At 39.8% G+C, this 15,653-nt stretch overlaps 1 protein-coding gene across 1 annotated transcript in view; it reads right to left on the bottom strand.

Annotated features, from left to right (window-relative positions):
* Positions 1 to 340: 340 nt before the first annotated feature.
* The window catches only part of LOC138022397 (mucin-like protein), a 50,123-nt gene continuing 34,810 nt past the window's right edge, over positions 341 to 15,653 (bottom strand). Inside the window, exons 14-21 of the mRNA XM_068869525.1 lie at positions 15,597 to 15,653; positions 14,930 to 15,058; positions 13,706 to 13,828; positions 11,043 to 11,171; positions 9,633 to 9,742; positions 9,330 to 9,445; positions 7,168 to 7,545; positions 341 to 891 (exon numbers count right to left, since the gene is read on the bottom strand). The exon at positions 15,597 to 15,653 is cut by the window's right edge and continues 69 nt beyond it. Of these exons, the coding sequence (XP_068725626.1) occupies positions 786 to 891; positions 7,168 to 7,545; positions 9,330 to 9,445; positions 9,633 to 9,742; positions 11,043 to 11,171; positions 13,706 to 13,828; positions 14,930 to 15,058; positions 15,597 to 15,653 (1,148 nt within the window). The 3' untranslated portion in view covers positions 341 to 785. The remainder of the gene's footprint in view (positions 892 to 7,167; positions 7,546 to 9,329; positions 9,446 to 9,632; positions 9,743 to 11,042; positions 11,172 to 13,705; positions 13,829 to 14,929; positions 15,059 to 15,596) is intronic.

Genomic DNA, 15,653 nt, shown 5'->3' with positions numbered 1-15,653 from the left:
CTTTATCAAGAGGAGTGGAGGAGAGAAGTCCTTAGTATGAAAATCATTAAGTTCAGTTTATATGAAAACTAGAACTCAAAGTCGTTTTGAAACCGAGATGAAGCTTTCTTGGAAATGGCCTATTCATTTGTCTTGCTATACTGCAGAACTCAGGACTTAAGTTGAAGACGTCGAAATAAAGTTTACTTGGTAAACCTCGTTTTTTGTTAATTTAAATATAATAACTGCTTATAATTGCTGAAAGTTGTGAACTGTGTATGTAAGAAGCGATGAATGTATTTGTCGAATATTCTAATGAACAACCCCTCCCCCAATCAATGCAAAATATCGTGTCCTTTTCTGTTGTTTATTAATTAAATAATTAAATAATATGGTAGCGATTTTCCATATTTTTATATATTTTAAGTTAAAACTTTAATGTTGATTAATGTTCGATGACAATGATGAACGTTTGTCACATGTCTTTAACAGTGTGACCTTTGTTAAAGAGAAAGCGAATGTCCTGGCAAACCTAGCGCTCCGTCAATGAGGCTATAATTGCATAAACTTATGAAATGTTAATGTAAAATGAATCGCGTCTCATTTATGTTCAATCTTTCGTTTTTTGATACTTTACACGGCAAATAGCTGGAATTTTCTTTAAAAACCTGTTTAAGTAAAAAAATGTGAAAGAATAAAGAACTTTGCCGTTTTGTAACGAAATTTCAGTTTTAAGAAAGAAAATATTTAATTTCTTGTTTTTTTAAATAATATCTTTTAAAACGTGGCGTATTAATTTACACGGCCTACTCTACAAATGCATATTTCATCGCACGGACTTGTATTGGAGTTCTTGGAAGGTAATCTTCGTCAACTGGTCGAATCACAGCTTTTGCGCGGTTCTTTTTTACACTAAAAACAAAGGAGAAAAGAACATACAACTTGAGCAAGGATCAGCGTAACAAAACAGACGCACTGAATCCTGGTGAAGGACCTAATCAGCAATATAGATGTTATAAAAAGCTAAAAAAAAAGCAAGGCTGATATAGCGAAGGAATATATCATTGCGTTCGAGCACAGGGGGCGCACACAAGCTGTTTGTGTAGCCGATTGTTATTATACAGTAAATGTACTAGATTGACCGTTTGCCTCACCTATAGCGATATATCGATAACTATGTATATAATTCAATGATAAATAAACGTTGAATTACCTTACCTGTTGTATATAGTCGTCCTGTTGCCTCAAAAGTGGCTTTTTGAGCGATTTTGAGTTCGCCGTTGACTGTTACTTCTATAATAGTAACAGTCAACGGCGAATTCCAAATCATTCAAAATCGCTTAAAAAACCACTTTTGAGGCAAAAGGACGACTATATACCAACGTAATTCAACGTTTATTTATCATCGAATTAGATACATAGTTAGCGATATATCGCTATAGGTGAGGCAAACGGTAAATCTAGTACATTTACTATAAAATAACAATCGGCTACACAAACAGCTTGTGTGGGCTCCCTGTGGTTCAAGCGGAACGCATTCTAATTGTGTGAGTTCCGCAGGATGACCCTCGGGTACAGATTTCATGTGATAGTGTTACGACTTGCCCAAGAGAAGTCAAGTCCTGTTAGATGGGGTTACCACCTGGGTGGGTGACCGTTCGGCAATATCCCGTGCTTTACACGCTGGGCAGATGCGCTGTTTAGCTATCCAGCAAGAAAGGCTACTGATATCCCACAAAACTGACATTGCATAGACCGTATTCATAAATGGCGGTCAAGAAATTAGTCTTTTGTCTTTGTGCTAGTCATCCTATTAGCCTCACTTTGGAACAAAAATTCTTTTGAATTTTGCTCGTGTTTACGAGGCTAGTTACGATGATTAGCATAAAGACAAAAGAATAATTACTTAGCCGCCATTTATGAATACGGTCTATTATATAACGCATGTATTCCTGACCATAATTGTTTACTGAACAAATACTAGAAAGGGTACAAAAAAAATTCTCCCCAAAACATACAACTACTTTCAAATGCCTCGTCGGTGACAAAACAGGAATCGAATCATTAATTACTGCTAGCTATAGTATAAAGACAGTATTTCGAAATGCACTGCCTTTCTTTATCAGGATTTCAATTACTAGTATTGACGACGGTTAAAAGAGACGCGTAATATTATACTGTAATTAAGATAAGGAATTTAACGGACTTAACGGATGTAGTACATTAATAATAAATACTAATAATAGCAACCGTAGAAATGATAAAAACTGAAATGATACATAGTCAATAGAGGGGAACGGTTATGAAACCCGACAAATTTCTTTGTTGTAGGTTTTTGTTCTCTTTTTTTGGCCTTGACCGTGCACAAAACACAATAGCTGTTTACTCCGTACTGAGGAACTAACCAATAGAAACGTGTTGGTTACGTAATTCATGCCTAGCATATGAGCGCAAAACAAAAGATTGTGCACGGTCGTGGACTTTCCAACCTAAATCTTGGGATCTTTGTTTGCTCCTTTGATGTTTGCCAAGCTTCAAAACCGGTCCCCTATATACTATTAACTATGAATGATATAATGATAAAGAAGTATATAGTGAAAGAATGGACTACATTTCATCTTTCTTAGTAAGACCCAAAGGTTCAAGGGTGTTATCTGACTAAACAGCGACCCACTCTTTCTGTCATTTTCACGGTTACACGGGGAATGGCAAAACCTCCTCCGTCAAACGACAACGGTCAACTCTTCATTCACAGAACAGTTCAAAAAAGGTGCGGTAGTGACTCGAGTTTCGTCTCCCCAAAAGCGGTTTCTACGTCACCACTTCCTTACTCATTGCTTGAACTGCAACTCCAAAACGTTATCTTGATGGTACAATGCAATCGTTGGAGAAACCAAACGAAGACTCAAAGAAATTAGGATTTGTATGGGAATCCCGATTTATAAAAGACTTAAGAAGATAATTATATGCCGTTGTGGATCGCTTCATTCCTGTGTGTTTTTTTCCAGATTCAACGCGATTTGAGCCATTTTTAAATTGCTCGGTTACCAGCAGTATCATAAAATCCCAAGGCTGTACACTCCAATCTGGGGAGCCCACCAAATTGAGTCAAAGATCCCTTAATAAAATGTTCCCACGGTTACGGGTTACAATTCCACTGTGACTGACAAATATTAAACTTTCATTTCAAGCCACCGAAAACGCAATAGTAGCCCTGCGAGTGACCTCAGGCGGTAGTTTGTACACTCGATGGAAAGAAAAAACCTTCCGAAATATGTTTTGGACAAGCAAGGTTGGACACATCGAACTTTAGAATCAACGGTGCTAGACCGTTGTCTGTGAACGACACATTTTTTATTCTCTTGGGTCCTGATATTTTATTAAAGAACATTTGACTCAATGTGGTGGGCTGCCCAGAATGGAGTGTGCGGCCTTGGGATTTTATCAACACCGTTGGCGAAAACGAGTAACCGAAGTCTGGCTAAAATCGCGTTGAATCTGGAAAAATAAACCACTCGGGAATGAAGCGACCCACAATGATAATAAGGTAAGCCTTTTTATTTGAGAATGTTTCCACATAATTTACCTTCTTAATTCCTTTATATACCGGGATTTCCATAAAAAATCCTAATATACTTTTCGCCATATTTAGCTTTCCCTCACAGGGAACGCCTGTGTTTGCAGTGACGCAAACGATTTTTTTTCGGCGTTTTTTCATTTCTTGTCGCTATTTTCCCAGGCTCCGGCAAAACGTACCGGTTATCGACAACTAAACATTTCGTATGTGGAAAAGCATTTCTTAACACTAACATTTGTCGATTTAATTAAGTTGTCGGCTGGAAAGAGTCGTCGATAACAACTTGGCTCATCTGTGAAGGCCCTAAGGTTCCTAATGTGTCATGATTGATGCCAAATGAAGTGGAGTCATTCGTGCAACAAAAATTAATGGTCAATTGACCTTGACGTCATTTGTTTAATGAAAAACGTACTAAGCTAATAATGATGCACTATCGAGTGCAAGCATCTTGTAAAAACAAAAGTCGCCATTTTGAAACGGATCAGGACGAGAAGCGGGTTTCTACCCACCCCACCCCCAACAATTCCAAGTTGATAGAAGGTTTTTTTGGCTCGCCATCGCATCATCTGTCACTAGGGACTTTAAGCAAGGACTACGTAATTGACTAGTGCAGTGACCGGAAGTGAAATTTTTCCCGTCGCGCGTAGGTCACCTGCAATCGGCGTCAAAATTATTGAGACACTCTTATCCTTTAGGGTCTATTTCAAGCTCGGCGAGAAAATGCCGCCCTCCCCATCAGCCCCGGGACAATTTAGTGTTGTTTTCAGTTTCCTACGAGCCTTGACAACAGCGGTACAACATTGATTAGGGGGAAGAGGGAGGGGTATCCCGGAAAAGTACTTTTTGGACTATTTTTCCTTCAAAACGATGGAAGTGTCGTTGCCAGTGTGTTCTGTTGGCAAACTGTCTCAACCAATTTCGTCACCGATTGTGATTTCTATCCGTAGTACGCTTCCGTAGGAGATCATGGTCGGCCATAGTGGTATTTTGTTGTACTTGACATACTTAATATATTAGTGTTTCAACCCAAATGGCAAGATAGAGGCATTTTATCCCTTTTTGATCTTCTTTGGTGTTTTCCAAAAAAGAAAACTAAATTATTTGTCGATTTTGAGCTCAAAATGCGGTAGCAGAGGTGCGAACCTTTTAGTATTGTAAAGCTTATCAGCTTTCACCAGACATTTCAAGATTTGTCTGAGCTTTCACATTTCTCGCCGCGGATTTTCGCTTGTCTTTATCCAAGATGAAAGTATTTAATTAAACAATTTAAACTCATGTATATACATATATCAGCATTTGAGTAGGGAGAGCGAGTTCAAAATATGCAGATAATTTTGTTGATTTTAGGCGCATGAAGGAATGGAGTCGGCAATATGATGTCGTGTTCCTGGTATTTGCAAAGCCTCTGAAGGGTCTCCAAATCTTGCTTTTTATCACGAAACTTCGGCAAACATTCATCGTCTTCCATGTCATTAACTTACTGCGCCTTTCAATAACATGCGGACTCTACAATTCAAAGCTCAATCGACAAATGCGTTTTTCGCTACCTTCAATCAAATGTTCGGTGGCTCCTCCCAGCTTCCGACTATGTTGACTGAACTGGGCTCAACGATGTGATTTGATTACTGCGCGCTCGACAGTAGTCGGAAGCTTCGGAGCCGCCGAACATTTGATTGACGGTAGCGAAAAACGCATTTGTCGGCGGGTTGACCGTTTGAATTTAAGAGTTCGCATGTTATTGAAAAGCGCAGTAAGGTGAAACCCGCCATACGAAGATTGTGGAAAGGTCAAGTTGGCAGGCTAATATTCCTCGTAGAGAACTAAAAGTTCTTGTTCCGAAATAAAATTAGAGCCGTGCGACAGAGGAAGCAAATCTCTTATTTCTCTAAAAGATGGCATGACACTTAGCAAACTACCGAGGATTCTACGTACTCCTTCCATGCTTCCGTGGCTAAAAGAGTTTAGGGCAATCTCACAGTCTCACTATGATCACGAGGCAATTCACCGTAATCAGATTCACAGGCCGATGGAATACACTTTCCTGGAATATTTCCTTTTCTACCTTGTAAATTTGTTTTTTTTTGGCACCAATTCTGTAGTGTAGTATTTGTCATATTTGATGGATTGGTTGACAAGACACGGACCTCACAACCATAATTAGAAGACAAATGCCAAATAAGGTTATCGTTAATTGTTACATAAAGATGCGTTTCGTCGACTTTGTAAAGATGGCGGAAAACGATGCTAAACAGAAACAAGAAATAATATTTTGATGAACTGTTTTTAATTCTTTTTGACGCCTCGGTTGTTCAAAAGGTGGATAACACTATACCCACCAAATAAATCACTATCCAGCGGATAAACACTTGCAAAAACAATTGGGTTATCCAGGGAATAGTGATTTATCCAATGGATAGCACTATCCACCCTTCAAATTACAGGGTTTCGACAAAACACTGACCTCTGGTCAACTGACTCCCTTACTGACCCCCCTACTGACCCCCTATAAAATCAATGCGAAAATGAATACTGCTTACTTAAGCCTCAAAAACCCTTTTTAAACAGCATTGTTCAGCAATATTTAAGTCTAAGCACCCATTTTAAAAAGGTTAGCTTACATGAAGTAATCGGCCATCACAACAATAATCGAAAACTAACCTTTTTAAAATGGGTGCTTAGACTTAAATACTGTTGAACAATGCTGTTTAAAAAGGGATGTTGAGGCTAAAGTAAGCAGTATTCATTTTCCCATTGATTTTTTAGGGGGTCAGTAGGGGGGTCAGTAAGGGGGTCAGTTAACCGGGGGTCAGTGTTTTGTCGAAACCCCAAATTACATGCTGGGGCCAGGTTTTTTGACCTTGATCTTCAGGTTTTTGGTCTTTTGCGGTTGAGAAGTTTGAATACCGGAGGATGTAATTTTCAGGTTGCAGGTTACGGGTTGCTCGTCAGAATTTCACTTAAAGATTTCTTGAAGTACCGTTGACATAGGGTGCGTTCCTTTGGGATGATCCAAAAAAGATCAGTGATCCAAGATCATTTGGGTCATGGTGCATCAAAGGAACCGAAAAATCCTTTCTCAGACTGGATTCATCGGTTCCTTTGATGCAACATGATCCTAGTGATCTTGGATCAGTGATCCTTTTTCGGATTATTCCAAAGGAACGCACCCATAGTTTCAATTCATTTTAATATTTCAGATAATTTTCAGCGAAGTCCATGTTCGTGCAATCGACACCGCGCTGAGTTGGAACACGTTGAGAGTTGAACATTAATTCACTGCTACCAATAAACTTCCAGTATATTTTTTGCGCTGTCTAGTCGTGTAACTGTGAAAAAACAAAACAAAATATGCTGCCAAAGAGCCCTCATTCACGATGTCCGCCATCTTAGCACTCCAAGACATTGCTGGAAAAACAATAAACTTGATGTTGTCACACTTTGACAAACAATGGACCTCACCGAACAGTAAGTCAACTATTCAAATGAATTGAGACTATACAAAGGTACTTGTGGAAATCTTTAGGCGAAATCTAACCTGCAACCTATGACCTGCAACCTGCAAATTACACTCTCCGAAGAAAAACAAAACGTAGTGAATGAAGGGAACTCACCGCCAAACGAAGATGACAATGCAAACAACTAAAAGCAATGTAAACACTGCAACAGAAACACCAATCGCAATCATGTTGGTACTGTTGCTGCTTTCATGATCAGATTCCTGTACTTGTGTCGTCGGCAAGGGCGTCGTATATGCAAATGTCGCTTTGACACTGGTAATGTTCGCTCCAATAGCGTTTTCAAGTTCTGACTTGAACGATTCAACAATTTGAAGTAATGTGTTGCTTGGTAATACAGAGGTATTACCGATGAAGAGTCCCGCGGGCTGCTGGACGTAGAAGGCGACTTGAAGAGAACCCGAAACGTTGCTAGGATAACCAGGAAGGAGGTGGACTTGATCAGGCTCATACAGCTCGAAAATGACTTCACGTCTAAGGGGAGAAAAAAACAAATGAATAAACCTAATAACTTTGAATTCTTAATTTCTAATATATTTTCTCTCTTCGTCCATCCATCCAACCATTCAACACAAATTCGCGAGCCATAGTTAGTACCTGGCCAACCAAAAACCCAGACGTCGGTTGGTTGGTCGGTCAGTCAGTAAGTTTATTGATCAATCACGCATGACTGAAAAGGAAATATATATTTTTCAAGAATCAAGGAAGGATGTGCCAACACAATTACCAGGAAGTAAGAACATATTTAAAATTATAAAATTATCTCCTCACTTCTCGAAACGACGGACGCCAAAAAGGTCTATTGGATTAAAAAGGGAGTTCCTCATAGTAGAGGCCCTTATGAAAATGTTGTGCGATTTATGGATGTTGCATGAAGCAGAAGATATGTGCCTCCTACAACCCAACTCCTGGTCCAATCCAAGTTCCAGGTTCATACTTTAAGGTACGGACCGCGTTTTTTTATGGCCCGAACGCGAAGCACGCGGACCATAAATCAACCGGAAAAAAAATCGAGCAACCGCCGTAACTTACAGCACGGACCGTCAAAACGAGGTAAGTAAAAGTATTTATTATTGCGGTAATCGGGCGAGCGGGAACGGAAACTACTTGAAGTCAAGCGGAGCGTCCAGCTGCCACAAATGAATAGCAAACCGCAGGCGTCAAAATCTGAAAAGAACGAGTAAATCTTATTGCCTTTTTGAAATAGTTGCTTGCATGTTTCAAAAAGTTCACATAAACATGGAAAACTTGCTGAAAAATGTCGCATCAGAATTCCAAATTTAGCGGGCAGGACAAAGGGCCTTACTGTATAATATGGTCTGCTAAATTAGCCAATCATAGTGCGCGTACTATATAGTGAGAAATACGATGAAAATTACATACACCCGTACTGAATGTTTTAACATATAATACGTGCGGACATTTTGCTCGTTGAATCGGAAATAATACGAGCAACAAGCAAAATATCCGCACGTATTATATGTTAAACCTTTCAATGAGAGATTTATTATTCCACTATATATTACGCCATTTTCTAGTATTTTGGCTTATTCCTGCATTGACGGAGAATCATATCAATTGGTGCCTGCGAATGACGAAGACAGCTACACAGACGAAAGCATTCAAATGCCCTTTATTTGATTGGATAAACGAAATAACGAGTGACAAGCAACGACAAGCTAAATTCTCCGGGTTTGCATCGTGTTGGAAACAACTTCTTCTTCTTCTCGTTCCGTCCGTATTTGCAATGTTCTAAACCGGTCAAACTGGACACTGTAATGTGTTACCGTCTCATACCTTGCGCGATCTCTTGACCAAAAATGGTAAAGTGACGTAATAGTGGAATAATAATCGTTTCCCACCAATGTGGCCCGGGGTTCGATTCCCGGTCCCGGCATCATATGTGGGTTGGGTTTGTTTGTTGAGTTTTTCTCCGGGTACTCCGGTTTTCCCCTCTCCTCATAAACCAACACTGCCAAATTCCAATTGGATCCGGAATGCACGGACACATGTTGAACGAGCTCCTGAGCGCTCTCAAGGTGTTCCGTGGGTAAACATATCCCATTTTCACATTCCATTTCCCCTTCCATACAAAATTATGAGAATAAGATACTATGAAAAATATTAACCTACCTAGAAGAGACACTGAACTAACACGTATATTTTCTCAGCTCGTATTTAAAGCGTGCATATCAAATGATGCGAGGAATCCAACGATGACGACAAAAAAGACGACGAGAATAAGGAAAAGAACATACCTTTTTCGTTTTTGGTCTTTAAGTGCACATTCGGTTCTTCTGCTTTCACAGTAGTCGGACGTAACAGACGCCATTGTATCTTTAAAAGAGGTGTCGGTGTTGAAGTCCCATTTAAACTGATCAAAGACAGGAAAATCCAAATTCACACATTCAGTCATAATGGAGTGAACTCGTGGTTAATAGGGAGTTAGATGAGCTGGGAGGTTTTTGAAACTGAAACTCTCGGCTTCTGATTTTGCTATTTAGGAAAAGAGGAACCTTATCCCAAAATGAGATGGTTACAGAGCGGCTTTATTTACTTACGTCATCATCTGCTGTAAGTGACATCTCTACTGTCTGCTCTTGCTCTGTTATTGATGGAACCCGTGGTGGAGTTAGCGTAGGAACTGGAGCTGTTTGATTTTTTGCCAGGCCTGTTCACAAAAGTAATGTGCTTTCCTTAACAATACGACTTTTACTGCGAGGAGAAAGAAACAACAAGCACCCAAGACAGCAAAATAGAGGTTATTTAGCAAATGACATGAAGTCAATCATGTTAGTATCCCATATTGATGCTCCAGCTAGTGAATCTTTTAAATAATGCAAATAATTGATATTGTTTAAAAGAAATTAATATGGTTGATTAAAAGGGTCAAAGGGTATCAAAAGCTTAAAAGAATAGCACAGAAAAACTTACCAGTAGTCTCAAAGATGCTTAACAATTATAGGGCATATATTATATTGGCGGTTTGCACCCAGCCTGCGTAGCAGCCGTTTCCTTTCCTTTTCCAGGCGGAGATCGGACAAGAGAACGATAAAGCTAGCGGACGAGCGCCTGGCGTGAGCAAAAAAATAGAGAGAAGTGGGGACGGGGTGCCCCTCCCCCTACTCCTTATTTGTCGCAATCTCTCGCAGTTTTCGTCTCGCAGTTTTCGTCTCTTTCGCGAGCGTTTGGAAAAGGAAAGGAAACGGCTGCTACGCAGGCTAGTTTGCACCAGATGTCACAGTACCCATGAAGGTTAATAAATCAATCCACATCACTTAATTTATAAATTAATTTATAAAAACTGCAATGCCGTGTAACAATCTATGCATTACGCGTACGTTGGATCAACACAAAAAGTGATAAGCATAAACACACCACTGTTAGTACAGACCAAACAACGCTCACAAAGACATTCTCTTCAAAATGGAACTACGGTCGGCCAAACCTAGCGTGATCAGTGCTCGAACTGGAAAGCAGACACAGAAAGTTGTTTTGGGCTTGTTGCTGATCATGCTGTGTTTGGCCGACCGTAGTTCGATTTTGAAGAGAATGCCTTTGTGAACTTTGTTTGATCTGTCCTAACAGTGGTGTGTTTATTCTTATCACTGTTTGTATTGATCCAGCATTGTGCATAGATCATCGGCACGGCATAAGTGAAGATCAATACAGTTTAATGTCCTTTGAATATTAGACTGAGGTAATATTTGATTCCTAAGTTATTAGAACCGTAAGACCACTTCCTGATTTTTTTACACCAGTATAACCGTTTGATCGCGTGGTTGCAATCAAGCAATAATTGTAGTAGAGGAAATCGAGATAGAGTTGCTGTCATATAGACAAGGCATTATCCGATACAGCTAGTCTTCTCATACGTCAAATGGATGAATTTCACTGTTTAACTCAGTTTCTATGTGTTTTACCCTCTTTGTAATTCCGCAAAGAAAGAGTTAATTACTTTTACAATTTACCTCTGCATTTTCCGTCAATGAAGTATAGGTTATTATCACATTCGCATTTGTAAAATCCTCGTGTGTTGACGCACTTGTGGAACTCGTCTGTGCAATTGAACAAGTCTTCATCTATACACTCGTTAATATCTGGAGGGTAATTGTAAAAGTATTCATGGTATTAAGAGAGAGCAAACGTGAATTTTGTAAGGAGCTGGTCTGGAATATTGTCTACTTCAGGAAATCTTGGTTCTCAACCCCCTCCTTTACTTTAGGCTAGGACCAACCGAAATCTCACTGAAGAGTCCCGGAAACAAACTTGTGCGAGAATCTCAACACGTTTTCGTGTTGAAGGCTATCCTTATGCTTCTGCGGTAACGATGGCAAAAGCGAAGACATAGTAATCAAGCAGGCCTTTAGTTCCTTGCCGCACCCTATGGAAAATTTTGATGGACAGCTCTTTTATCGCTTGGTTTTTCATTGGCAGTAGTTGTAGTTTAAAGACAAGATGATTTACATACAGTTGTGTTTGTAGTTTAATATTCAATGCATTAGGCGGAAATCGCCGGTAGTAGTTGCGTTTAAATCATTTTCACCGTTATGTATGATATCCTCCACGAGTGTTAACCTGATGGTTTTGATGCGGGTAGGGTCGTTTTCTCTTTAAACGGACGAAACAGTTCTAGTTGTATTAATAGGGAGCTTACGAAACGAGGACGACGACGGCTCGGTTCCCATCGGCTTACAGTGCTGCTCGTGTTTGCAAAAGCCCGCAATAAAGCCCCTTTGCTGTTCCCAAACTCTCTTGTCGTTTGTATTTGAAAAAGCAATAATAACGACGTTCCCTTATTCTTTTTATCAGTGATAACAGTGCTGAACTGGAACGTATGGTAACAAAAGGTTTTCCAGTTCTTTTGAGAAGTAGGCGCGCATTGGTATTTACTATCACATCAAGGCCCACGGTGGTGTCGTAAATGACGTGGAGAAGCGCGAGGCTTGTTAAGCATCGATGCTCTAATGCAGTTCAGTTAAGGCAGCGCAATTTGTAAACTAAAACTAGGGAGAAGCACACTGCGAACCGTTCTTGTAAAACATGTTTTATTCTCCGACGCGTTTCGTCTAACTTTCGTAGACTAAAACAATGGCCCCCAAATCTTTATCCCACCTTGCCAACATAGTTCACAACTTCACCTGTTCTCGTTCTTAAATCCGGCCAAGCCTTCTTGGTTTATGGCCCCAGTATGAAATAGCCGCAAATATGGCTTATAAATACAGGCGTAGAGCATTTCTTGTAAAGCTCCGTGAAGAACGCGTGTGAGAATAAAACAAGTTTTACAAGAACAGTTCGCAGTGTGCTGTTCACTAGTTTTGATTTAAAAATTAAAAAAAATATACGTAGTTTGAGTTAGGTATAGATGAGATAACTAAACTTTAATATTTGCATACGCAGGCTTATTTAAGCGGACGACGTCTGACAGTGGGGGCTTCGTCCGACTCCCCCCAACCGCACCCCCCCCCCCCCGGCCCCCCGAAACCACCCCAGCCTACGGGCCTGTGGTAAAAGCAAAGAAGACGTGAAAGCGCTAAAGGACTTTTAAGCTTCATATGCCGGGACATTCCCTTAGGACCTAAAATTATTGGTCTCTTAGGGGAGGTTAAGGACGGAGCCTACTAATTAACAATATTTTTGCCCCGGTGTGTGATTATGCAGGGAATGTAGATCTTAACAAGTGTTATTGAAATCCAAAAGGAAAATTGGGGGTAACCACGCATTTTTCAAAGATAATTCATGAATGTTTGTAAAAAGCTTTAAAATACAAAGCAATGTGTGGCGTTCTTTCTCCAATGGAAGCTTAATTATCTCTGAAAAATGCATGGTTACCCCCAATTTTCTTTTTGGATACCAAGAGTACTAGCTAAGATCTACTTTCTCCGGATAGTTTTAAACCGCGCAAAAGTTTCCCTGTATTACAAAGCATCACCGATAGGAAATCCGAGTATCTCAAGATGCGCAGAACGTATGCGCAATAACAGTAGTAGGCACTTTCCTTAAAATATACATAGTACAATGCAATGGTTGCCATGATCGATACACTGGAGAAACCAAACGAAGACTCAAAGCAGAGCAGTCGACAAACCTACCAACGTTGCCAAGCCTGCCAAAGTTTCAGAACACTTCCTCACTGATAATCACACCGCCAAAGACATCCAAAGACATTTCATTTATTCCATTCGAACTCATTCAATCTAATCGTGATCAGTGTACGCAAGACAAGAAGAGCTTACCTCAAAAACAGAGCTAACACCCTTGAACCTTTGATCTTAATAAGAAAAATGAAACGAAATCCGTCCTTTCCCTATACATTTCTTTCCCATCATATTATTTTACTTTCTATTGCTCCTATTATCATAAATGTACCGCATCCGTTAAGTTCGTTAAATTCCTCATCTGAGGTGTTTCATTACATCACACGCCATATCATTTTCACATTGTAACGTCTCTGTAAACCGTAGTCATTACTTCTACATGAAATCCTGGTGAAGAAAGGCGGTGCCTTTCGAAATATTGTCTTTACATAATATATTCCCGGATTGAGATAACTGACATTTTTCCTTCGGTTACATGTTTTTTTTTTTTCAGCAAGCACGTATAATGGTAACAAGAATGAAAAGAACCGGATTACCTTGGCAGTTTAATGCATCTCGACTCAATTTAAATCCCTTTTGACACGAGCAATTGTAACTTCCTGGGGTGTTTGTACAAATCTGATCACAACTATCGATATCTTTTGCACACTCATCGATGTCTGAAATAAAAAAGTAAGAAAACGCATATGAAATGATGACGTCATGCGTAGTCAGGTGACATTACCTGTCACTGAATGTAGTTGTGATTGTAGTTACCCAAACATCTTACGTACTGTTTGTTTGTAAGACTTAAGAGTAAAATAGACCGTGACTAGTCAGTGATTCGGAGAAAACGCTCGTTTGGCTAGTTTACATTTGCTTTATTGCTGAGTGTAATGCCTTATGATAAATAACGATGCACAGTTAGTTTCGGTAGTACGGGTAGAGCATAAGAGTTGCTTTGCGAGGAGCAGCCAATAATAACTTGTAAAACGTTGCACACAACCAATCCATGTTGCAGAACAGTTAACGGAGTTAACTTTCCGAAAATAACATTTTTAGATAACAACCCAGCTGGCCCATTGTTTCCAAAACAATTTAGCCTGGCATGAGTCTCACGATTAAACGGTATTCAAACTGTAATTGCAGGAGGCTGAATTTCGCGGACACGTAAATTCCTGTTCATTCCTCGGAAAGGAGCTTGTAAGTGAAAGCAAAAAGTGAATACGTCCTTTTGATGGATAGTTGTTTTAGCCCTAGGTTTTTTCGATTCATATTTCCGGCATAAAATGTTTCCGTCTTACTGATGATCAGCTGCAACATTTAGAAATTATTACCTTCAGCGACCGTCCATTTTCTGTCGCACTGGAGTTTATACACAAACACAAGCGAATACATTGTGCCTTGATTAACTAAAATGAGGACACTTAGTAGTATAACCATTCGAAATATAGATAGTCCGAAAAGAGGAATAATTACTAAGGGTAAGTGGGAGGATTACAAGGTGCAGTTTGCTTATCACGAGTACCTGCCTCAGTGCATCAGTTATATGAAACACCAGTAGGCCTAATTCGGCCCTTGAAATATGTGAATTCATTTCAGTTAATTTTGGATGAAAAAGAAATGAAAACTGTGTTTCCGGAGACGTCTGCCAACGCGTCCGAGTCGTAAACGTTGAGGGCAACTGACTTCTGTATGTATTACAAATCCCGTCCTAACCCCTTCTCTCCCGGGCCCTCTGTGTCTTTACTTTCCTTTGATAGACTAGTGGTTGTCATTACCTCTACATGTCTCTCCATCGTCGTTTAACTCGTATTTTGCAAAACAGGCACACTTTTCATTTTGCAAGTCGTCAGCTCCTTTAAAGCAAACTTGTTCACAGCGATTGTCTAGAGAACAAGGATTCAAAGCTGGGGAAAAATACAAAGTTATAATGTAATCATTCAACCAAGAAGATAGGAGTTTTGTGATTAGTTACAGGTCACAGCTAACAAATACAAGTTGAGAGGATCAATGTGCCGCAAATCGGCCTTTTTTCTTAAGCTAGAATGTTCATCTTTCGCCAGTAATAACATACAGGTGGATGATCCGTGCAGACGAATTATCCACGGACGTTTGTCTACCTACCTACCTACGAACTATCCAGATACTTCGTCTGGACGAATGATCCGTTTGTCTGGCCGTGTTTATACATAGACAGTTTATCAGACGAACTACCGTTCTCTGCCCAAGGTCGTCCCAGACATGATGTCTCCAGTATAGATTCGACCAATGACAATAGTAAGCAAACGATTACGGAAAAAGGTCGACAGATCAGCAGTAAAGTGGAAAACTGTTTGGGAGCACAGACGTGATACAATGCTCTTCCTACTCGGAGTTATTTTGCTTATGTTTCCACAGTCTTCCGTAATGGTAAACATGACACCAACTTATTATTATTACACTCACCAAGGCAATTTCTCCAATCAGATGGATCTGATTTAAAATTCCGACTGTCACATGAAC

Source organism: Montipora capricornis, chromosome 10 (assembly GCF_036669925.1).
Source record: "Montipora capricornis isolate CH-2021 chromosome 10, ASM3666992v2, whole genome shotgun sequence".
NCBI classification, from domain to species: Eukaryota; Metazoa; Cnidaria; class Anthozoa; order Scleractinia; family Acroporidae; genus Montipora; species Montipora capricornis.
The sequence above is the reverse complement of the archived record's forward strand: the minus strand, read 5'-3'. Positions and strand labels throughout refer to the sequence as shown.